Source organism: Bubalus bubalis, chromosome 13 (assembly GCF_019923935.1).
Source record: "Bubalus bubalis isolate 160015118507 breed Murrah chromosome 13, NDDB_SH_1, whole genome shotgun sequence".
NCBI lineage: Eukaryota > Metazoa > Chordata > Mammalia > Artiodactyla > Bovidae > Bubalus > Bubalus bubalis.
The window spans coordinates 74,321,924-74,345,248 of NC_059169.1; the positions used below are offsets into that span (position 1 = coordinate 74,321,924).

Consider the following 23,325-nt stretch of genomic DNA (forward strand, 5'->3'; position numbering starts at 1 on the left):
TGAGCCTATCTTTGCATGAAATGTTCCTTTGGTATCTCTAATTTTCTTGAAGAGATCTCTAATCTTTCCCATTCTGTTATTCTGTTTCTTTGCACTGATCACTGAAGAAGGCTTTCTTATCTCTTCTTGCTATTCTTTGGAACTCTGTATTCAGATGCTCCTATCTTGCCTTTTCTCCTTTGCTTTTCACTTCTCTTCTTTTCACAGCTATTTGTAAGGCTTCCGCAAACAGCCATTTTGCTTCTCTGCCTTTCTTTTCCATGGGAATGGTCTTGATCCCTGTCTCCTGTACAATGTCACGAACCTCATTCCATAGTTCATCAGGCACTCTTATCTATCAGATCTAGTCCCTTAAATCTATTTCTCACTTCCACTGTATAATCATAAGGGATTTGATTTAGGTCATACCTGAATGGTCTAGTGGTTTTCCCTACTTTCTTCAATTTAAGTCTGAATTTGGCAATAAGGAGTTCATGGTCTGAGCCACAGTCAGCTCCTGGTCTTGTTTTTGCTGACTGTATAGAGCTTCTCCATCTTTGGCTGCAAAGAATATAATCAATCTGATTTCGGTGTTGACCATCTGGTGATGTCCATGTATAGAGTCTTCTCTTGTGTTGTTGGAAGAGGGTGTTTGTTATGACCAGTGCATTTTCTTGGCAAAACTCTATTAGTCTTTGCCCTGCTTCATTCCGTATTCCAAGGCCAAATTTGCCTGTTACTCCAGGTGTTTCTTGACTTCCTACTTTTGCATTCCAGTCCCCTATAATGAAAAGGACATCTTTTTTGGGTGTTAGTTCTAAAAGGTCTTGTAGGTCTTCACAGAACTGTTCAACTTCAGCTTCTTCAGTGTTACTGGTTGGGGCATAGGCTTGGATTACTGTGATATTGAATGGTTTGCTTTGGAAACGAACAGAGATCATTTTGTCATTTTTGAGATTGCATCCAAGTACTGCATTTCGGACTCTTTTGTTGACCATGATGGCTACTCCATTTCTTCTAAGGGATTCCTGCCTGCAGTAGTAGATACAATGGTCATCTGAGTTAAATGCACCCATTCCAGTCCATTTGAGTACGCTGATTCCTAGAATGTCGATATTCACTCTCACCATCTCCTGTTCGACCACTTCCAATTTGCCTTGATTCATGGACCTGACATTCCAGGTTCCTGTGCATAGTGTAGTATGAGTATAATAATACCCTATACTCATGTGGTTTTCAAAATGATTTATATTAACAGGCCTTTTCTGTCTTTGTACCCTGGCTGAGCAGTTCTCCTTCTCAGAGGCAATCCATTTTATCTTTCTGGAGATATCTCATTTGTATACAGCACATAGATAATAGTCTTTTTTATTCTTTTCCTTTTTCGATATGGTCCTCCTTCTTGCTTTTTTTAGCCAAATAATAAATAGTCCTGTATTAATACATAAACAAGACTCCTCATTCTCTGAGGGTGTGTAGGAAGTGTAGGAATATCCCCACAAGGTCATCTTTTTTTTTCCCTTAAACCAGTTCTCTATTGACAGACATTCGTTTTCAATCTTTTACTAATAAAAAGTTGCCCTTATTGCTCTGTACATACATTTTATACGTGCAGATATTTCTGAGAGTGGGTTCCTAGAGGTGGATTTGCTGAGTCAAAGACATGTATTCATAATATTGATAGCTAACTGCCAAATATCTGTCATAGAAGCTATCCCAGTTTACTCTCCCAGCAGCAGTGTATGAGACGTCCCATTTCCCCAGTACCTCACCTTCATAGAACTTTTCACATTTTATTTTGTATTGTGTACAACTCCATGAATTTGTCCATGCATACATACCTACATACCTGTAACTTCCACATACGTGTAACTTCCATATAGATTAATAATATATAGAATATATTTACCTCACAGAGCTTTTCTCTCTTAGGCCTTCCCACCTAGTTCCATGCCTCCCCACAAAGGTAACCTCTTTTGATTTCTGTCATCATAGATTTATTTTACCTGTTCTTGGAACCTTGTATGAAAGTGAAAGTGGAATTCGCTCAGTTGTGTCCAACTCTTTGCAACCCCATGGACTATATAGTCCATGGAATTCTCCAGGCCAGAATACTGGAGTGGGTAGCTTTTCCTTCTCCAGGGGATCTTCCCAACCCAGAGATCAAACCCAGGCCTCCCACATTGCAGGCGGATTCTTTAGCAGTTGAGCCACAGGGAAGTGGAATCATATAGTATATCTTCTTTGGTGTAGTTTCTATGGCTCAACATAATTTTGTGCTGTTCATCCATATTGTTGTATGTAGCTGTAAATCCATTCTTAATCCATTCTGCTGTATAGAACTCAGTTGTGAGAATATATCTGGGTTGGCCAAAAGTTAATTCTGGTTTTCCTGTAAGATAGTATGGAAAAAAAGGAACAAACTTTTGGCCATGCCAATATATTCATTCTGCTGTTGGACGCTTGGGTTGTTTCCACTTTGGGCTATTATGAGTAAAGCTGCTATGAACATTCTTTTAAGTGTCTTTTGTGGATGTAAGTATTTGCTTACTCTGTGTTTAGTTATGATAGACACAGGCCGTTTTCTGAAATGGTTGTCCTGATTTATATGCCTACTGACTCTGCATCTGATTTCTCTGTGTCCTGTTCAATATGGGGTGTTGTTATACGTTATACCTTTTCTTCATGTCATGCCATTTCCCTCATGACTAATGATGTTGGGCATCTTTTTATATGCTTATTGGTCATTTTGATAATTCTCTTGTGAAGTGCCAGTTCAAGTCTTTGACTGTTTTTTAATAGAGTTGCTTTTCTTGATTTGTAGGAGTGAGTTACTTAGATACCAGTCATTTTTTGTATAGAGTATAGGTGGTGCAGATACAGTCTTGCAACTTGTGACTTACCTTTTTGCTCTTAATACATGTCTTGTTTTTTGTTTTTTCCTCTCATATGTTAGTCTCAATACCACACGTATCTGGGGTCAGTTGAGGGATATCTGCTGATCTTGACAGAGTCACAGCCAGGGGTTGGTTAGCTGTTGGCTAGGGTGCCTGTGTAGTTAACCATTTCTTGTAGCCTTCATTCTTGAGTGTAGATCATCTTTCTATCTGATACTATTTTTCTTTTGCCTAAAAGACTTCCTTTAACATTTCTTATAGTGAGGGCGTGCTGAAGATGACTTCTTTCAGCTTTATGTGTCTGAATAGATCTTTATTTTACCTTCCTATTTGAAAGATAATTTTGCTAGATATGCAGTTCGAGGTTAATGGTGTTTTTGATATTTACAGTACTTTAAAGATGTTGCCCCACTGTTTTCTTCGTGGCATGGTTTCCAAGAGAAATCTGCTGTTACCATTACCTTGTTCCTCTGTGTAAATACCTTTTATTTCTGGTTGCTTTTAAGATTTTCATCACTAGTTTTAAGTTTATTATTATATGCCTTAGTATTATTTTCTTACCTTGTATTATTGTCCATTGAGAGTATATGTCATGAACCTTTTTTCAAAAGGTCTTTTTTTTTTCCTGTGCATAGTTTACATAAGCATGTGCTCACATAATTATTTGTTTTCCTCTTAAGTGTAGTAATTAAGGTGGTTTGAGAGGGCACTTGATTTGAGCTAGCTGTAAAATTGTGCTTGGTCTATGATCTTTAAGTTTATCCCCCTGTAACATGAAGAGAATAATACTTGAGTTGGCCAAAATGTTTGTTTGGGTTTTTCCGTAAGATGTTATGGAAAAACCAGAACCTTTTTGGCACCCCAATACCTGTCTAATCTATTTCAAGGAGTTTTCATGAAGCTCAAACAAGAAACAAGGTAGCATGTTTGTAAAATCGTCAGAAACTTCAGGGCTCCTTAAAATTAAGTAGATAAGAGTTTACACACTTCGTAAAGTCTAAGGAATATTTTGTGTGCTAAGTCACTTCAATCTTTCCAGCTCTTTGCAGCTCTGTGGACTGTAGCCCGCCGGGCTCCTCTGTCCATGGGATTCTCCAGACAAGAATACTGGAGTGGGTTGCCATGCCCTCCTCCAGGGGACCTTCCCAACCCAGGGCTGGAACCCACACCCGCACTGGCAGGCGGGTTCTTTACCACTAGGGCCACCTGGGAAGCCCCGAGGAACATTTTATCTTATGTATAATAGGAATGAAAGAACGCTGCCAATTAAACTCACTTGCTGTTGATTGTACAACAGAGCCCAATTTAGAGGGATTAAATTATGGGAAGGAAACGTGCAATTGGGAATTGATAAAGTGTGATATATTGTGTATGTTCATTTAACATTCTGTCTTTGGAAGCCATTGAGTTTATTTTTTTCTGATCTCTTTAGTGTAGCACGTGACAAGTAATTGATTTGACAGCTAAGTTTCTTTTGCATTCAGTAATCTTTTTCAAATTTTTCTTGAAAGGTCAGTGCCTTTTATATTAAGAATTGCATTTTTCTTATTGCAGCAAGATGAAGGGGATGACCAGACATTCGCAGATGGCAAAAATCCAAAGTCCTGGCAAACATCACAAATGGAGAAATGGCCATGCTGAACAGAGAACAGCTGCTGGGTCAGGGAATCACTTGGGTGATTTGAAGCCTGAAAGTCCACTTGAGGCAAATTCAGACCCCCTGGGTGTGTTGGTAAACACTGACTCTGGTAAGCTAAATAGGAAAACACCGTGTTTTTAAGAGTATAGACAATGATGCAGAAGTTGATTCTTCACATCCTTGTGTATGGAAAGTTTAATGGCAAAAATGTAAAAAAGTAGAATGATGCTTTTGTTCCTAATAGTATCTTATTTAAAACCTCACTTTAAGAAACTTTTTATGAATCTTGGAAATGAATGCATGAAGCAGGCAGAATGTGGGAGAAAGATTATATTTATTGGGTAATTTGCATAGTATCATATAATCTTGGAAATATCTTAAGACTGTTTTGAATGTATTGATGCTGTGAATTCAGATTTACACCATTAAATGAATTTTCCCACCTAGAAAACAGTAATTCCAAGGGAAGCCGGTATTTATGCTGCTCAGCATGAACCTGGTCTCTTTGGGTAAATAACATTAATTCAGTATATTAAATAATACTGTTCTTCCTCACAGCATAGAATATATTTATATGTTTATTATTTATTCTTGAGTTCCCTCTAGAATTTAGGAGATATGTTTACTCTTGCTTACAAGTTGAAAAATTAAAGGACAGAAATGTTGCTGTCACAGAAAGATATCATTCAGCCTCTAAGGCTTCATTTCTCTTATGAAAAATGAAAACATCAGTGTAAATATGTTACCATCTTTCCTTCTAGTAACAAGGTGTGAGGCTTTATCTAGTTGCTAGTGCTTCTTCTTCTTCAAAGGCGTGTTACCAGTGAGTGGACTGATGAGTGATTGTTTGCCAGCAGGCCCTGCTCAGCTTGGGGGAAGGTGGCTTCTGCAATAATCACACAGCAGATTATTGAATGTAAAGGATGGGAAGAAATGGGCGGGGATGTGGCAACTGCTTCACTGACTAAATCAGGATGGAAAAAGATCTTGGCATAAGGAGATGTTGGGCTAAGAATGACAAGATAAAATTCAGTAGGAATAGTAATAATAAATGTTTTAACACCAACTAAGGAGAAGGCAATGGCACCCCACTCCAGGACTCTTTCCTGGAAAATCCCATGGACGGAGGAGCCTGGAGGGCTACAGTCCATGGGGTCACTAAGAGTCGGGCACAACTGAGCGACTTCACTTTCACTTTTCACTTTCATGCATTGGAGAAGGACATGGCAACCCACTCCAGTGTTCTTGCCTGGAGAATCCCAGGGACGGGGGAGCCTGGTGGGCTGCCGTCTATGGGGTCACACAGAGTTGAACACGACTGAAGCGACTTAGGCAGCAGCAGCAGCAACACTTATTAAGTAAGGTACTTAACTGTGCTCTAAGTGCTTTGTGTATAGTAGCTCTTTGCTTCATAACAACCTTTCACGTACAAGCAGTTGCTGCTTCCATTTTTGAACCGAGGAACTTAGAGTCGTTGACCTTCGTCATGCCGCTAGTTAGTCAGAGTTAGAAGCCTTACTCCTAGTACACGGCACTACCTCCAAATGTGAAGTCTGAATCTGGCCCCAAAAAGCAAATCTGTGTTGTATGGGTCTAGGAGAGTTGAGATGTGAAAGAGAGTTTTAAAAAAGCATCTTCTTATCCTTGCTGATAGCGAGGAAAAGGCAGAAGACATTTGGGGCCAGGGCTCGGTTTACTCTTGGGTACTGATTTTTTTTTTTTTCCTCCAAAAAGTATTGGAGAGTGCCCACATACTTATTCAAGCTTACAGCTTGTGACCTTGATGATGAAATACAATCTGTGCCTAAATAGAAACTTCCACGTCATTAAAATACTTGAAACACAAATATGAAGATTACTGTTATAAACATTAACTAACTTGAAAATTACATAATTCTTTGCTTTATGCAACTTTCTAAATGAACATTTGAAGAGTTCTGTAATGTTGAATAGTTTTGCCTTCGTATTGTTAGCTCTGGTTGGGCAATTCTGTTTTCCCATTTTTTAAAGAAGTGTTTCAGTGTGTGCTAGTCTGGTGAAGCACTAACAGAAAGATGACCATTTTACACTTGCCTGTATTTAAGCCTGTATCTAGATCTTCGAGAGACATTTTAGACCTGAGAGACAGTAGTTACATGCCTTTCATCCTAATAATAGAAAGCATTCAGTCAGGTTCCTAGGAGCAGTTGAGTGAGAGATATCAAGTCATTTTGTTGTGGCTTAATGGTGAAACCCTTACTTTTGTGACGGTCAGAGAGGAACATGTAAGGCACGAATACAAAAATCCTAAGAGTAAGCTATAAACTTGTGATGTTCTTTGAGGAAATCAGAATACCAACAATCAAATTAATGGTTGCTGGATTTTGTAGGAAAGGTTCCATTAAACTCCTGTTATCCTTTACTTGGGATTTCTTCTGGACTTTTATGCTTTACAAACCTAAGTTTCCGAGCACTGGTCTTTCAACTGTCCACTCCCAAGTATAGCTTCAGGAAACCACGTGTGCCCTTGTTTCACATACCCTAAGCATTCTCAGCGTCTCAACTCTCCAGTTATCAGTTTTACCTTGTTTAGAGAAGCTTTGTTTCACATGAGCCAGAGTCACATGTGGTGAGTACCCAGAACATAACTGAAGGTAATGAAATAGGAAAAGAGCCGTTCATTTGTGTGAACTCCTAGCTCTTACCCTTAGGAAGGCAGTTAGGAATAGTGGGCTGTAGGGCACTCCTAGTACTGAGTACACCAGCCACCCAGGTTGTGGTTTTAACATCTGTCTAAAATTCTTTGCTATTCCTTATTCCAAGAGATAGAGCCTAATTTCTTTCCCCTTGAATGTGGGCTGGACTTAGTGACTTGTTTCTAGAAATCGAATAAGGAAAGAGAAGAATAGTAACTTTATGGTGGGGACCACCAAGTGGTTACGGCTGCCGTCACCAGTAATAAGTCGGGTTGATGTGTACCCCGTGATACATGACGAGAAGGACACTACCTAAAATCCATAACCTCGGTCTAATCATCAGAAAACATCAGACCCACCTATGGGATATTCTGCAGTAATTGACCAGTAGTCTTTAAAAACAGTCAAGTTCGTGAAAGGCAAGCAAATACTGAAGAATTGTCACAGATTGGAAGAGGACACAGATCAAGGAGTCCGGAGACCGAATGTGATGTGCTATGGTGGATTGACTCCTAGAACAGAAAAAGGACATTAGTGGAAAAAAGGGTGAAGTTACAGCACAGTCTGTGGCTCAGGTGGTAGTGCTATCCCCGCGTTCATTTGTTAGCTGTGGTTATATAAGATAATATTAGGGGAAGCCAGGTGAAGGGCTTATGGAAGATCTTGGCACTAGCTTTGCAACGCCTGTGTAAATCTAAAATGGATTTAAAATATAAAGTCTAGAGAAAAAGGAAGGCAGAAAGAAGGGTTGATATGTAGGCCAATTAAAGCTGTGCAGTCCACTTCTTGAATTGGGGGGAAATACTTGCCTCCAGGTTTCCTTTTCCTGTGTTTTCTTTATAATTCATTTTCTGATTATAAAAATGATGCAAAAAATGGGGGGGAAAAAGGAAAAGCATAAGATAAAAAGCAATATACTTCCTTAACTTATGGAGACAGCCACTGCTCACGTTTTATATCCCTCAGTATTTTTCTTAGATACATATATGTGATTTTTTTAAGAAGAATAGAATCATTTTATTGAAAAAAAGAAATAGTCTCTGAATGCAGATGAAGCCAGGTCTCTGTTATGGCCCCACCTTGGCACAGTTTTGTCATTCTGTTCTCGTTACCCGTTTTGAACTTGTCCTTATTTAACTCATTCATGCAACAGTTTGCTCTTCAAATATTTGTTGAGCATTTATGTACTGTTCTAGGCTCAGAGGATATAGTATACTGAACAAAGCCAAACCCCTTCTCTCTTGTACCTTATGTGCTGCTTGGGGAGGCTACAATAAATAAATATGGGTTGATATCCTTCATGAGGACGAGTAACACCAAGGGAAAGGACTGAGAATGGCAGCTGGAGAAAGGAGTGTGCTATTTAGTATAATTAGCGAAGGCATCTCTGATAAGGGGATACTAAGAATTCTGAGTGAAATTAGGAGCTGAGAATTGAGAGTTTTCCAAGCAGAGAAAGCAACAAGTGCAAACACCCCATGGGGAGAGCATGCTTTGTGTACTTGGGGAACAATAGGGTTGGAGTGGAGTAAGGCAGGAAGAAAGTGGTGAAGGATCAGCTCAAATAGGGTCTTGTCTAAGGCAGGAAAGGACTTGGGACTTTACTCTGAGGTTGAGCAGAGAGGTGATGTGATGTGTTAAAGTGGCGAATGGACTGCAGAGGTGGGCAGATCACATCAGGCTGTTCTTTTAGGAGGGTGCTAGAACTGTCTGGGTAAGAAATGTTGACTTGGATTGCAGTTGTAGGAGTGAAGCAATCCGTGTGATTCTGGATATATGTTCAAAACAGAGCTGACAGTGTTTGTTGCTGGATTGGATATGGTATGTGAGAAAGTGAAGAGTCAGGGTGATTGCTAGGTTTTGCTGTAACCATTGAAAAGAGCTGGCATTTACTGAGATGGAGGCCAACTGGCAGGCATGTTTGGAGGAGAAATCAAGTGTTTTTTGTTTTGTTTTGGGGCATGCTAACCTTTGAGATGCCTGTTTGATATCTAAGTAGAGATGTTGAACAATTAGTTTATTCTGGGCTTTAGGGCAAAACTGAAGATATACAATTGTGATTTATTGGCCTCTAAATAGTACTTTAAGATTTGCGATAAAGTGAAATCATAAGAGGAGAAAGAGGCACAGAGGGAAAGCTTGCTGAGGATTGGACCCAGGGACAGCTCAAGAATTTTGAAGTTGGTCAATGAAGAGAATTTAGTAGGGAGACTAAATTCTGGGAAAGGAGAGCCAAGTGAAAGGGTTCTGGAAGTCACATGAAGGTCTCCCGTTGACCTTGAACAATTGCAGGGGTTAGGAGCGCCAGCCCCCCACGTGCTTGAAAACTAACCTGTAGTTTGCCTTTCATGTAATGTGGTTCTTCTGCATCCACAGCCCTGAATCCATGGATTGAGCTAATTGCAGGTTGGTTTCAGTAGTATTTCGTATTGAAAAATAGCTGTGTGTGAGTGGACCTGTGAGCGTCAAGCCTGCGTTGTTCAAGGGTCGGTCGCACTGTCAGATGTTGTCACTAGGTTAAGTAAGATGAACACCAACAAGTGACCTTTAGACGTGGCAACACAGAAGAATCCGGTGACCTTGGAAGAAAAAGTTCACTGGTGTGGTGGGCCTGAAAGACAGATTGAAGTAGATTCTAGAGGGTCAGATAGTTGTAGGAAATTTCAGGCCCAAGCAACTTCCCCAGTGAGTTATATAAATAGTTGGGGTTTTGCTGTGAAAGGGAACAGAGAAATGGGCTGTAGCTGAAAGACATTTCTTGGCATTATTCTTGACCGTAGAGAGAGTTTGGTAGGATGACTTAATTTTCAGAAGACTTTATATATCTGTAGGAGATATTCTAGCCCACTAGTTAATACTTGGGATTTAGAGTCAGGTAGCCAGGATTTAAATTTGCCCGGCTGTTGTATTGTTCTGTTACCTGAGTGATCATCCAGTTCAGATTCTCTTGAATTTTGGTTTTATCACCTGTAATTAATAGTGAAGGTGATACTTCACAAACGTTAAATGAGCTCATGCTTTTAAAGAGCATTATTTAGTCATCTGTATTGTACTTTTTGATGCTTCTACATTTTGGCATATCATCATTTAAACAATGAGATGAACAGTCTCCACACTAATATTGTTGCAGATTCTGTTTTATCCACTAGTCATTTATAAATAAAACTGCATATTTTCAATTCCCCTTTATTAATTTAGGAGAAAAGATAAGAAATTAGCTCAGAATTGACGAGGAGCAGTTTTTGGAGTGGGTGCTGGGCAGTGTGGATTGGTGGAGAGGGGCTCTCACTTCATCGACCGGAAGGTGGTCGTTCCGTGCTCACTTCCTTTTTCCTGCGGGCGTGCTTCGGTTTCCCTTGGACCGACTTGCTGAACGTTTAGTACTGTCTTGAAACATTTTCTCTTGGTTGTGGGGTTGAGCTGGTTCATTACACAAGCAAGTTATTGTCTTCATTCTCCCACCAGGCACTACTGACTTTTTCAGAATAAATGTAATACACTTTCAGAGGTGCCAAAAATAAATGCAATAGGTGGTATCCTGGGGCCACAACTAAACTCGCTGGGCTCTGATCAAACACTTCACCTTTGGCAGGCTCTTAGTACTCGCTAAATTCTCGTGCTTGGCTTGTTTACTTACGTTCTTAGAAGTTCTCAACAATAAAAATTTAGGGCAGATTCAGTGAGGCGTTATATTTATGCCTTTAACTGTAGAAAGGTTGAAATACTACTTGTACCCTCTAAACCAGTCTTGAAAAGAGTGGCCATTTATATTTTATTTACTCCAAATCTAATTTTCAGAGTCTATGATCCTAGTCCAGTGATGTTAAAAATACATTTATGGCCTTCCTGGTACTGTAATAAAATGAATTAATAGCATAAAATAAAATAATAACAAAGACTGTATAATTCATTTAGAGAAGACTGAAGTTCCATAACCAGTGAAGCCTGCTAAGAGACTTGAGTTGCATATAGCTTCCATTTGCCCCTCTGTTTTCTCTTTGGGGCAGATAGCTTCTCTGACTGTAAAGATTTAAACCAAGGGGAAAATTTTCAAGTCTCCTGGGTTTCTTTTTCAGGAAGATTGAGGACATGATCAGAAAGTGCTTTCTTTTCACTAACACATGAGGGGGTGGGGGCTGTCAGCTTTCATTTTTATGCTGGTAGATATTTTTGAGGTACAGTTTCATTCTCAGTGCTTCCTGTTTCAGAGTCTGACAAAGAGGAGAAACCGCAGAGTGCCGTCATACCCAAGGAAGTGACGCCAGCGCTGTGCTCCCTGATGAGCAGCTACGGCGGCCTCTCGGGGTCCGAGAGTGAGCCGGAAGGTGAGCCGGCTCCGGTGGTAGCCGTGGGTGTGCGTCGCTCCGCTGGCCTTTGATGTACACTGTGCATCAGTAGCATCCTTTCGCGTGTATGAATCTGAGGACGAGATGTGTCATGCACATTCTTAAGTTGAGCCTCAAATTCCTTTCTCATTTGATTCAGAAGTTAACATGGGATGAAGGGAAGTGGGAGAGATGGAGAACTGTGTTGCTCCTCTAGGAGAAAGGGGCAAAAATAACATAATGAAAGAAGAGGAAGGGGAAGAGATATCCACTAGTGAAATCAGAGAAAATTCTAAAAGATAAAGCAAAGGAAGTTAATACTCCTTCCCACTCTCAAGAACCCTTGTCTTAACACGTTTCGCACCTTTTGAAGCTGGAGAGGGGTCCTTTATGACAAAGAGGATGGTAAAATTCCTTACCTGAATATGGGGCATCGCTCCTTATAGAGCACATTTACCTAAGCTGTCTCATTCGGAGAACACAGGAATCGTATATGCTTGTGTTGCATTAGCCTGTGTATTTTAAAGGTTGGGAGACATGGAATCCTTTTGATAGTGTTTCTGAGAAGTTAATGTTATTCAGGATACATGTTTTAACCTGAAAAGGTGACGACAAACTCCCCCTCCCCCCAAAAAAAGCAGTGGTGATAAACCAACTCAATATCTGGCGTCTCTTCTGGGCCTCCTAACAGGGCTACGAGTGGGCTTGGCAGTATGGGCAGCTCGAGCCAAGGTTCACGCCAGTAACCCAGCGTTTGTTCAGTGAATAACCGTGTGTCCTGTCGCGCCTCTGACCCTGGCTGTGCATGGTCGTTACGTCTGGGCTTCAGCAGCCACGAGAGAATCCTGAGTGTGTCTCACATGCGGCATCACAGTAGGGGCTCTACCGAGACAGGAACAGAGGGTCTTCAAAGTGAAAATGTCAGATGAAAGGGAGGTTTAAGTGTAATTGGATGAAGATGGCAGGAGTTTTAATGTTGACTAAGCTAGAGAAAATCAATGTTTATGTAGTTGGAAGATGCTGAAGAAGGAAGAGTTGGGCTTTAATATGAAAATTAAGGTTTAGATCTGGTTATCTATAACATAGTTGTTTTTTTTTTCCTCTTTTTGAAAGGCCAAGCTTTACCATGTTAACTGGTTAAAGGCTGCTTGAATTTTGAAATATAATCTGCTTTGGTTTTATCAGAGGAGTCCTTTACAGATGGTTGCCTCCTCTTCTTCTTTTTTTTTTTGAATTTTAAGAAAAACAGTATTTAGTTCCTTACTCTTGTTTCTAGTACACTGATATGAAGATGAAGTTATTCTTTAAACACATATTACGTTTCCTGCTTATCGTGTGTATTTATGACAGGTGATAGCAAAGAAAGCTATTACCAGATTACTGAATCCCATAAAAACAAGCCATACAAATGCTTTCCTCTCTCATTCCTAAGATAAGATATTTAATAGTTTTATACTCATGTCTTCATTTTGAGACTGCCACTGTGAGAAGGCAGAGAGGAAACTGGAAGGGATCAAGTTTTCAGCCCTTTATTTTATAGACGCTGAAGCTTCAAGAGGATACACTGGCAAAACTAGTGGCAAAGCTGATGTAGAGCTTAGGTCTAAAGAAGCCAACTATATTGCCTTCCATTGCATCTTTCTTTGTGTGGCAATAGGTGGTGCATAGCTATTCTTTTGACTTTGTATGAATTCAGTTTGACTGATTGTCTAAAATGTCCTGCCTTCAGGAAAAATTCCTTGCTTCACATTCCTAAGCCTTAAGAATTATTTTATGTAATTTGAATTTGCTTTTATTAAGCCATCCAGGTCACTAGCAGATTTCTAGCTTGCAGTGTTACTGGGCTATAGATTGGGATAGGATATTGACACAGCAGGACTTTGCAATAAGTGAAACAAGGAAATTAAAGTGAGCCTTCTCTGAACCATGAAATAGCATCTCTGTTGTTTTTGTTTCAGTCGCTAAGTCATGTCCTAGTCGCTAAGTCATGTCCTACTTTTGTGACCCCATGGAGTACATAGCCCGCTGGGCTTCTCTCTCCATAGGATTTCACAGGCAAGAAAATTGGAGTGGGTTGCTATTTGCTACTCAAGGGGATCCTCCTGACCCAGGGATTGAACCCACGTCTCCTGGAGCTCCTGCATTTCAGGCAGATTCTTTACAGCTGACCCACTGAGGAAGCCTGTGGTTATTAACCGTTAGTGTGGTTATTAACCGTATACTACTTTCAGTATGATGTCTCAGGGAATAGGGAGGCCTGAGGAGGAGGAGAGAGAGAGGAGCATGGCAGGTAGGGGGAGCAGGCAGAACACAACATTGATAAGTTGATTGTCTTATATGGACATGGTTCATGGTGACCCCAAACACTTGTAATAGTAGTATCAAAGATCAGTGATTACACATGCCCATAACATATAATAATAGTGAAAGTTTGACACACTGAGCAAAAATCATCAGAATATGATGCAGAGACACGAACAAACAGTGTTGGAGAAATGGTGCTAACAGACTTGGCCAGTGTTGCCACAGACCTTCAATTTGTACAAAATGCTGTGTCTCTGAAGACCATTAAATCAAAGCACAGTAAAATGAGGTGTTCCTGTAATTTAAGAATTTTACAGCAGTATACTTAGATTTTCCTCTTCCCTCCCTTTGTGCTGTTCTCTCAGGTTTTAGTTCTGTGGATGCTGATAAGCCCCACATACATTGTTGTTACGCATTTTTGCTTTCAGTTGTCAATTACCTTTACAAAATTTTTTCAAATGAAAAAGGTCGTTTGTATTTATCCACATATTGACTGTCTCTGGCCCTCTTCGTTCCTTTGTGTAGATCCAAGTTTCCATCTGGTATTACTTCTTTCATAGGGATCATTTTCCATAGCTCTTTGCAGTATGCAATCTCCTCAGTTATTGGCAGTCATAGTTCCCAATTTGAAAAATTGTGTAATACACTGTACATGCTCAGTTTTAAGTAAGTAACTGTTACGGCTGGGGAAGGAGATTATTGTGGGGGGTGTTTTTATTGGTTATTTTTGGAAGTTTTACCTGTTTTTTAATTTGTTATTTTTGTGTTGATTTTTCATCACATGTAGAAGCTCCCATCAGGACTGAAGCAGACATGCTGGCAGAAGACCAGGTTCTTCATAGCAATACTCCTAAGAAACCAAGTCAAGATGTTAAAGCAACTGTTAAAAATTCCTCAGAAGCCAAGTGTGAGAGCCAAAAGAGAAGTTTTAAAAACACAAATCCTAAGAGGAAAAAGAATGATCTCAACTATCGAACATTATTTGAACCAAGAACACACCATCCATATCTCCTGGAAATGGTAAGTGGTCTTTGTGTTCTCATGTCCTGAGAATAGAGCTGCTGGGCGTGTGTGTGTGTGTGTGTGTTTTAAGGTTACCAGAGACATATGCTCCTTGAAGAGTTATGTATGTATCAGTTCTGAAACTGCCTTTGGAATATAGCTGATACTCAGTAAGTGTGGAATAATTACAATTTTCAAAACTGCTTAAAATAAAAGAACCCAGGCTTAGGTCGTTGGTAAAGTATATCGAAGTGTACTGACCTTTTTTAAAATTTTCATTGAAAGCACAACTAAATACAGTGCAGGCTAAAGGGAGAAAAAGGGTTTTGTGTGTTTCTTTTGTGCTTGCTTGACTTTATTCTCAGTGTGATGTGCTCAAAAGCTTACGATTTTTCTTTAAATTATAAAGAAATAGTGCCTCTTTTGATTCTGGGTAATGGACATTAAGCTGTTCAAAGATCTGAGCCTTTCATGTCTAAGAGTGATGGAGATACCCTGGAATCTCTAGTGGGGTTGCGAAACTGCCTGGTGACGCTCTGCACAGAGTCGGGTTTCTGCCTGGTTAGGGAGGCGCCTGTGCTGCAGCTCGAGTGCTCTGTGACTGCAGACCGGCATGGTGCATACAGACGCAGTTGCTTCTTAATAAAATCGATCTGAAATGTACTATTTCGAAAATTTTGGTGCTATGTAAAGGAAACTGCATTTTTAAAACGTTTTCCTTGTAAGTGGTATATTAAATCATCTGTTTACTGAAAGTTCCTCTGTGAGTGTTTCTGAACTACGTTGACATCAGAAATAAAATGAGTAGTTACATTATTCTTTTTGGCAAATCACATGTGATTCCTTGGTTATGTATTCTAGATACCAGGGATTTTCAGTTTTCTTTCAATTACAGTAAGCACAGAAGTGGGAAGTCCTGAAAGACCAGGAATGTTGGGATTATTTACTGCTAGTTTCATTATTACTATATTTACTGTAGCTCCATACCAGTTTCTATACTGTTTATAGATTTGGGTTTGGGAGGATCCTGTTTAACTTGGTTTTTAGATGTAAAGAATTGTAAGCTTCTAAACCTAATTTTCCCATCACTTCCTTGATACTCCTGGAGAGAACCTTGGATACTACTGTTTAAATCTCGATAGTTTTGATTAAAAGGAGATATTCTTACATTGTTTTTTAGTGAAATAATTAGTAAATATAATACAAATCTTTATTATTCCGTGTTCTTCATATAGAGAAGGCACATAGAATATCTTAGATGGTATTTTTTGTATGTATTTTATTTAAAAGCTAATCTTTTTCTTTATTATTTTTTAGCTGTTAGCTCCGGACATTCGACATGAAAGAAATGTGATTTTGCAGTGTGTTCGGTACATCATCAAAAAAGACTTTTTTGGACTTAATACTACTACTGTGAGCACTAAAGATGAATAGGTACACACGTCTGAAGCATGTAGGATAGTAACAACCTCAAGTTTGTGGGTGAAAATTCTTCTTTTTTCAACTGGATTTAGTAATTAAATTGTAAGCCTCATGGGCTATTGTGTAGGATTTTCGAGTCTTTGACGCTATATAAATAAATAGCTAGTTGATTTTTAAGCCTGTCTGTATTGTTGGGATCATATGTAATATTTGCTGGCAGAATTCTACTTTGTATTTATTGCTGTTGTATAAGGAAGTCTACTCTTGGGCCAGATAAGAATTGAAGATGCTGGTTTACTGGTAAGGAAAAAAACTTTTAAATTAAGCTGAGGAGAACTGTAGGTTGTGGAGAGAAATACAGTCATTTTGCTTTTAATAAATGGGAGAGGAAGAGTCATTCTTTAACCCCTGCAGAAGGAGGGTATTTTAAAATAAGCCAGAGCAAATTAATACGATGAGAACATCTTGAAATTTAAATTTCTGCTGTTTATTTCAAAGGACATGTTGACATTCACCTATTGGCAGCTCAGGTATTGATCATTTGAAATATTACAGATACGGCTTCTGTTTATGTTCAGTTCAGTAGAAGTGCTTCTTTTTGGTATGGTTCAGAATTGGACGTTTTAAAATTTTTTTCCTTTGAAAAAGTATGTAAAGTATAGTACTTGATGAAGTTCAGTTAATTTTTTACAGCATAAACAGTAATTTGTAAAATATTACATGAGTTTTAAAGAATTAAAATTTGCTTATAAAGGTAATAATTGAACCTTAAAATATGTTTTAAATAAATAACAGCTACTAAGGTTTTTTATCTCCTGTAATGCCAGAGGTTCTGGTCTTTTATGTTCTAGTCATTTGTGCTAGCTAGTGCTAGAGCTCTACTCTGTTTTTTTAAATGTATTTATTTTTAATTGAAGAATAATTCCTTCACAATATTGTGTTGGTTTCTGCCCTATTATCAACATGAGTTAGTCACAGGTATACATATGTCCCCTCTTTCCTAGGGCTCCCTCCCGCCTCCCACCCCATCGCACCCCTCCAGGTTGTCACAGAGCCCGGGTTTGAGTTCCCCGAGTCATACAGCAAATTCCCCACTAGCTGTCTGTTTCACATGTGGTTGCATGTGTGTTTCCATGCTCCTCTCTCCATCTGTCCCAGCCTCTCCCTCCTCCTCTGCCACCCAGATCTGTGTCTGTTCGCTATGTCTGTGTCCACTGCTGCCCTGCAAGCAGGTCCGTCAGCGCCACCTTTCTAGATTCCATATAGATGCATTAATCCATGATATCTGTGTTTCTCTTTATGACTTATTTCTCTCTGTATGATAGGCTCTAGGTCCATCCATCTCATCAGAACTGACTTAAATGCATTCCTTAGAGCTCCTCTCTTGACATTCAGCCAAAGGAGCTAGATTTTTAAAATTTAGTCTCTTGTAGTTGGAAAATTAATTTTACTTGACATCGTGATTATTGAAATCCACGAATCTTGACTTCAAGAAGTAGGGCAAGAGAGCTGATAGCAGCCCTCTGCCCCTTTTGCTCCTCTACATCTGCAAGATCCCATCCCGAATCCTGGAACATCTGGTACCTAACACTGTGACATCACAGACCTGAGATTAACAGTCATATTGACGTCAATGTCTCCCAACCTGGTAACAACCATACAGACCTTTTTATTCTATTTTACTCTCTTTCTCCAAAGAACCCTGTATTTTGGAAAATTACCAACTGGTTCATTCATTAATTCAGTTCATATAATACTTTAATGGAGTAAAAGAAAAATGAATAAAACCTTGCATTATTCAAAGATGTTACTCTTAACTCAGTTCATCTCAACAGGACAGAGAAGTAACCAATATTACAAACTGATTTGATATTCAAATTTTGACTAGTCTGCAGTTTTATCTCAGGTTAGCATGCAATTTCCATAGGTTTCAAATATATAAATGAATTCACAGACTCCTAGTCTATTTTCAAAGAACCATCATGTCTCCAGGGGCTTTGACAATCACTGCTCTAAGGTAAATTGTGCCAAGTTTTATTTTCAGTCTTTCTTGTTTTCTAATAAATGTGGTAAAGACTGAAAATAACCCCACTGAGTACTGCCCTGGCTGTGTCCAACAGTGTTAAGCTGTGGTGACTGTTGTTTATTTCTAGGGGGTAATTTCAGATTCAGTTCACTTTATATTTAACCCAGGAATTGCTTAAGTATGTTTACAATTCCCAAGCAGGTAGAGTGTAACCTGTATGGTTTCTGCTTTATGGAATGCATGGTCAATATTTGTAAATATTCTTGAGTTTTGAGGGGAGAAGGGTGCCTTGCCTGTTCTTTTTTGGATTTACGTTGGTAATTGTCAGACCTTCTACATTCTTGATGTCCATTTAATGAATTGGTTTCAGAGATGTGAAAGCATTTATGTGACTCTTGGTGAGTTGTGCTTTTTACAACTATGAGATATTCTTTTTTGTCCTTAATACTTTCTCCATTGGCTTCTATTTTCAAATCAGGTTTAGGGGAGTTCAATCTAAGAGTCTCTGGGAAATTTAATCCATTCATATTAATTGAAACAGTTGAAATGTTTGGACTGTTTCTGCCATTGTATTTTCTGAATATTGTGCTTGTTTTTATTTCACCATTTTATTGGCTTGATTGATTGTTGTTTTTTCTCTTAGTGCTTTGAAATTAATTCAACGTATTGCTGTTTCTTTAGGGGTTACCTTTTTTCTCTATACTTATTAATCAGCAGCCATATTTTGCACTCACTTCCTAATTAAGTCAGTTACTTTAGCATTCCTTCACTTCCCCACCTGGATCCTCTTCTCCTGGTACAATCCTGTGAGTTTTTTTAGATTCATCTCTATTATCTTTGTGTGTGTGTGTTTGTGTCTTGACATTATGTATCATTACTTAGAAAACTGTTAGTTCACTCTTTCCTTCTCACTGCCTTTCCCTTTATCCCAGGGTTAGTTGTTTTGGTTTATTGCAGCATATCATCAAATAATTAAATGCTGAATCCTCATTTCAATTAAAAAAAAAACAACACTAGGGTATTGCTAAGTCGCTTCAGTCGTGTCCGACTCTGTGTGATCCTATAGACGGCAGCCCACCAGGCTCCCCCGTCCCTGGCAGTCTCCAGACAAGAACACTGGAGTGGGTTGCCATTTCCTTCTCCAATGTATGAAAGTGAAAAGTGAAAGTGAAGTCGCTCAGTCGTGTCCAACTCTTAGCGACCCCATGGACTGCAGCCTACCAGGCTGCTCCATCCATGGAATTTTCCAGGCAAGAATACTGGAGTGGGGTGCCATTGCCTTCTCCGAGTCTAGGGTATTAGGTTCAAAATCGAACGCATGATCGCTAGTATCCAGTATTGCTTCTTGAAAGGCAGACAGCAGTCCAATTCTCTATCTTTATTGGCAAAAACTTATTTTTCACCTTCATGAAAAACCTTGGGTTTTCTTTTTATGCTTGGAGTCCTAAAATTTCACCAATAATGCTCAGGTATGTGGGATATAGTATATGTCATTCATTCTACTTACATTATGGTCCTTTCACTCTGAAGAATTGTACCATTCTTGGACTAAGGACAATTTCTAAAACGATTTATTTTCTTTCCATTTTTTCTTTTGTTTTTTCTGGACTTAACCAGTGAATATGGAACTTCGTGACCTGATCCTTTCACTGGACTTAAATAATTTGTCTTGGTCTTTTTGTTCTATTCTGAAAGATTTCTCTAGATGTTATCTTCCAAGGACTCGCTCTGTAGTCCAGTGGTTAAGACTCCAAGCTTCTACCGCAGGGGCAAGGGTTCATTCATTCCCTGGTCAGGGAACTGAGAGCCTGCATGCTCTGCGTGGTGCAGCCCACCGCGCACCGCCCCGCCCCCCCACCCCCGCCCCAGCAAAATGTTATCTTCCAAATCACTAATTCCCTTTTCAGGGAATTCCCAATTCATTTTTTTGAATTGAAATGAGGATTCAACATTTAATTACTTGATGATATGCTGTGATATGTTACAATCATTTAGCTTTTCTGTTTAGTTTTTAATATGTAGTAATTTGTTTTCAAATATTCAAGATTGCTTTCTTATTCTGATTGCTTTTTTCATAGGTGTAGTACCCTTATATTTCTAAGGATACCAGTGAGAATGTTCATGTTATTTTCTGTTCCTTGAATTATTTGCTTCCCCATTGATTGTCAGTTGTTCTGTTTGTTCAGTTTACTGAACAATTATCTTACTGCTAATTGTTGAAAGAATCACTTTTACATATGAAAGAGAGTCTCTTGATTAATGGGTTGGCATGGATTTTTCCCAGATTTGTATAAAGCCTTGTTTGCTCCAAAAGATGTTTACCTTGACTGAGAAAAGGAAGCTTTGTTCACACAGATTTTTTAGAATAGAGGGGGGAGTGGGCAAAAAAATCTAGGCTCTTGGCGTCACTCCCACCTCTTTGCCAAAATACCATGAGTTTTAATCTGAGGATGGAGCTTTTCTCCAGGGCAGAACTCTTATCTGCCACTCCCACCAACCGCTTGGTTTTGGAGGTGGGCAGGTTTAGGACTTAACTGTTGCAGCTAGTCCCTGGCTTTCTGTCATTTGTTGACTCGGCTTAGAGTGCCTCTGGACTAACTTTACCTTTCCTGTGGTTGTCTCTGGGGCTGGTTTGGTTGGAGGCCTTCCTCTTGTTTCTTGTCAACCTGGTCAGCTTTCTTTAGTTCAGTTCAGTTCAGTTGCTCAGTCGTGTCCAACTCTTTGTGACCCCATGAGTTGCAGCATGCCAGGCCTCTCTATCCATCACCAGCTCCCGGAGTTTAGCCAGACTTATGCGCATCGAGTCGGTGATGCCATCCAGCCATTTCATCCTCTGTCCTCCTGCCCCCAAAACCTCCCAGCATCAGGGTCTTTTCCAATGAGTCAACTCTTTGCATGATGTGGCCAAAGTATTGGAGTTTCAGCCTCAACATCAGTCCTTCCAATGAATACCCAGGACTGGTCTCCTTTAGGATGGACTGGTTGGATCTCCTTGCAATCCAAGGGACTCTCAAGAGTCTTCTCCAACACCACAGTTCAAAAGCATCAATTCTTTGGTGCTCAGCTTTCTTCACAGTCCAACTCTCACATCCATACATGACCACTGGAAAAACCATAGCCTTGACTAGACGGACCTTTGTTGGCAAAGTAATATCTCTGCTTTTGAATATGCTATCTAGGTTGGTCATAACTTTCCTTCCAAGTTTCCTGGTCAGCTTTATAGTGGTTCTCAGACTTTGGTTCATCAGAATCACTTGGGGGCCTTGTTAAAACCAGATTGCAGGGCTCTGCCCCCAAAGGTTATAATTAAGAAGAGCTGGGATGTGGCCTGAGAATTTGTACTTACGGCAGGTTTCAGGTAGTGCTGGTGAGTTTTTTTTTGGAGGGGGGGTGCATTTTGAGAACCACTTTGAGGAACTTAGGAGTTTCTCAAGCCACTGGTTTCCTGATGCCGTCCTTTATCTTATATTTCTTCCCTGTTGTAAGTATTCAGTTGTTTTTAAAAATGATCATTTCAAGGAATTTGGAGCATAGGGAGAGAGTAGTTGATTGTTTTAATAAAAACTTTTACCTCTTTTTTCACTCTGCAGTTTTTTGGGTAAGTATCTTTATTTTTTTCTCTCTCTCCTTTTTGTGGCTTTTTTTTTTTTTTTTTTTTAAAGTAATTTTTACTTGTTTCACCATGTGGCACGTGGGATCTTAATTCCTGGACCAAGGATCAAACCCTCACCCTCTGCATTGGAAGCGTGGAGTTTTAACCATGGAACAGCCAGGGAAGTACCTGTGGCTTTTTTTAAAAAGCATTTTCTTTTGGAAAATTTCAAGCACACGTGAAAGTATGTGACGTATAGAAAGAGAGTGATGTAGTGATGCCCTTCTTCCCACCCACCCTGCAGCGTCAGCACTTCATCTGTCTGTGGCCGGTCATGTTCAGTTACGCCTTAGCCATGCCAGCCCACCTTACCTCACCCCACCCCACTGGAGGCTAATACGAAGCTTATGCTCAAGAATCTTACTATTTTATCCCTGTATATTTTAGTATACATCCCTAGAAGATAGGGATTTGAAAAAAAAAAACAACAAAGCTATCATTTATAAATTAACTCCTTACAATCAGATAAGCTTCTATAACTTTTTATGATAACATAGTTGAGATCATCCTGTATATTTCATATTGTGCCTCATTTTGTGTATGAGAAGTGGAAAATACATTTTGGATGTATTTAAAAGCTCAGCCTATTTCTTGTATTTACTACACCTTCCTCTTTTCCATTACAAAATGAGAGTTAAATTCTGAGGAGGACAGTATGTTTGAATTTAAGTGTGAGGATGGTGGCGCTCTGTGGAGCTCTTCCCCACTGCTGGGTGCCAGGGTCAGTGAGTCCTCAGGGAGGGGGGAGGCGAGACCCCCGCTGATGGACCCGCCAGGGCAGTCTTTCTTCTGAGGGTTTTCTAATTTTCACAGCCCACACTCTGAATTAGCATTTGAAAGTTGCCTTATTCACTTCCTTTGTCTGGTGACTGCTTGATGTATAAGGCTGAAATGGACTGAGAGATCGCCAGAAGAGAAGCCACTTCTTCTAATGGAAGCTGAGCTCTGGAGGGCAGACTTGCTCCTGAAGTCTCTTGTTAGCAGACCTGGAGGCAGCTTGGGAGTGACCTAGCAAACGAAGGATTCTTTCTTTCTCAAAATTGGAAGAGAGGAAAATCAGTAAGTATGGTTAAACGGAGTAATAAAGAAGACAGATACTCGGATGCACAGACAAAAGACCCCAGCTCGAAGTTGTGCTCTTTAGAGCTGTACGCCTAGAGACTGTGTGTGCAGGGCAGTGTGTCCTGTGAAACACGCACTGGTGCGGCTAATGTTTGGGACACTTGCTGGGTCTTCTCATAAAGAGATCAAGTGGGACTTCCCTGGTGGTACACTGGATACGAATCTGCCTGCCAGTGCATGGAACACGGGTTCTATCTCTGGTCTGGCAAGACCCCACCTGCCACAGAGTAACTAAGCCCCTGCACTCCAACTACTGAGCCTGTGCTCTCGAGCCTGGGAGCC

The 23,325-nt window shown here is 39.8% G+C and overlaps 1 protein-coding gene across 3 annotated transcripts in view; it reads left to right on the forward strand.

The window, feature by feature from the left end:
• The window catches only part of NUFIP1 (nuclear FMR1 interacting protein 1), a 38,591-nt gene extending 22,171 nt beyond the window's left edge, over nucleotides 1-16,420 (forward strand). For 2 of the 3 annotated variants that reach the window (XM_044926829.2, XM_006053393.4), the window contains exons 7-10: nucleotides 4,431-4,624; nucleotides 11,399-11,515; nucleotides 14,607-14,839; nucleotides 16,139-16,420. In XM_044926829.2, coding sequence (XP_044782764.1) covers nucleotides 4,431-4,624; nucleotides 11,399-11,515; nucleotides 14,607-14,839; nucleotides 16,139-16,255 — 661 coding nt within the window. In that variant the 3' untranslated portion in view covers nucleotides 16,256-16,420. The remainder of the gene's footprint in view (nucleotides 1-4,430; nucleotides 4,625-11,398; nucleotides 11,516-14,606; nucleotides 14,840-16,138) is intronic. The other variant, XM_044926830.2, reaches the window with a different exon arrangement.
• Nucleotides 16,421-23,325: the final 6,905 nt, after the last annotated feature.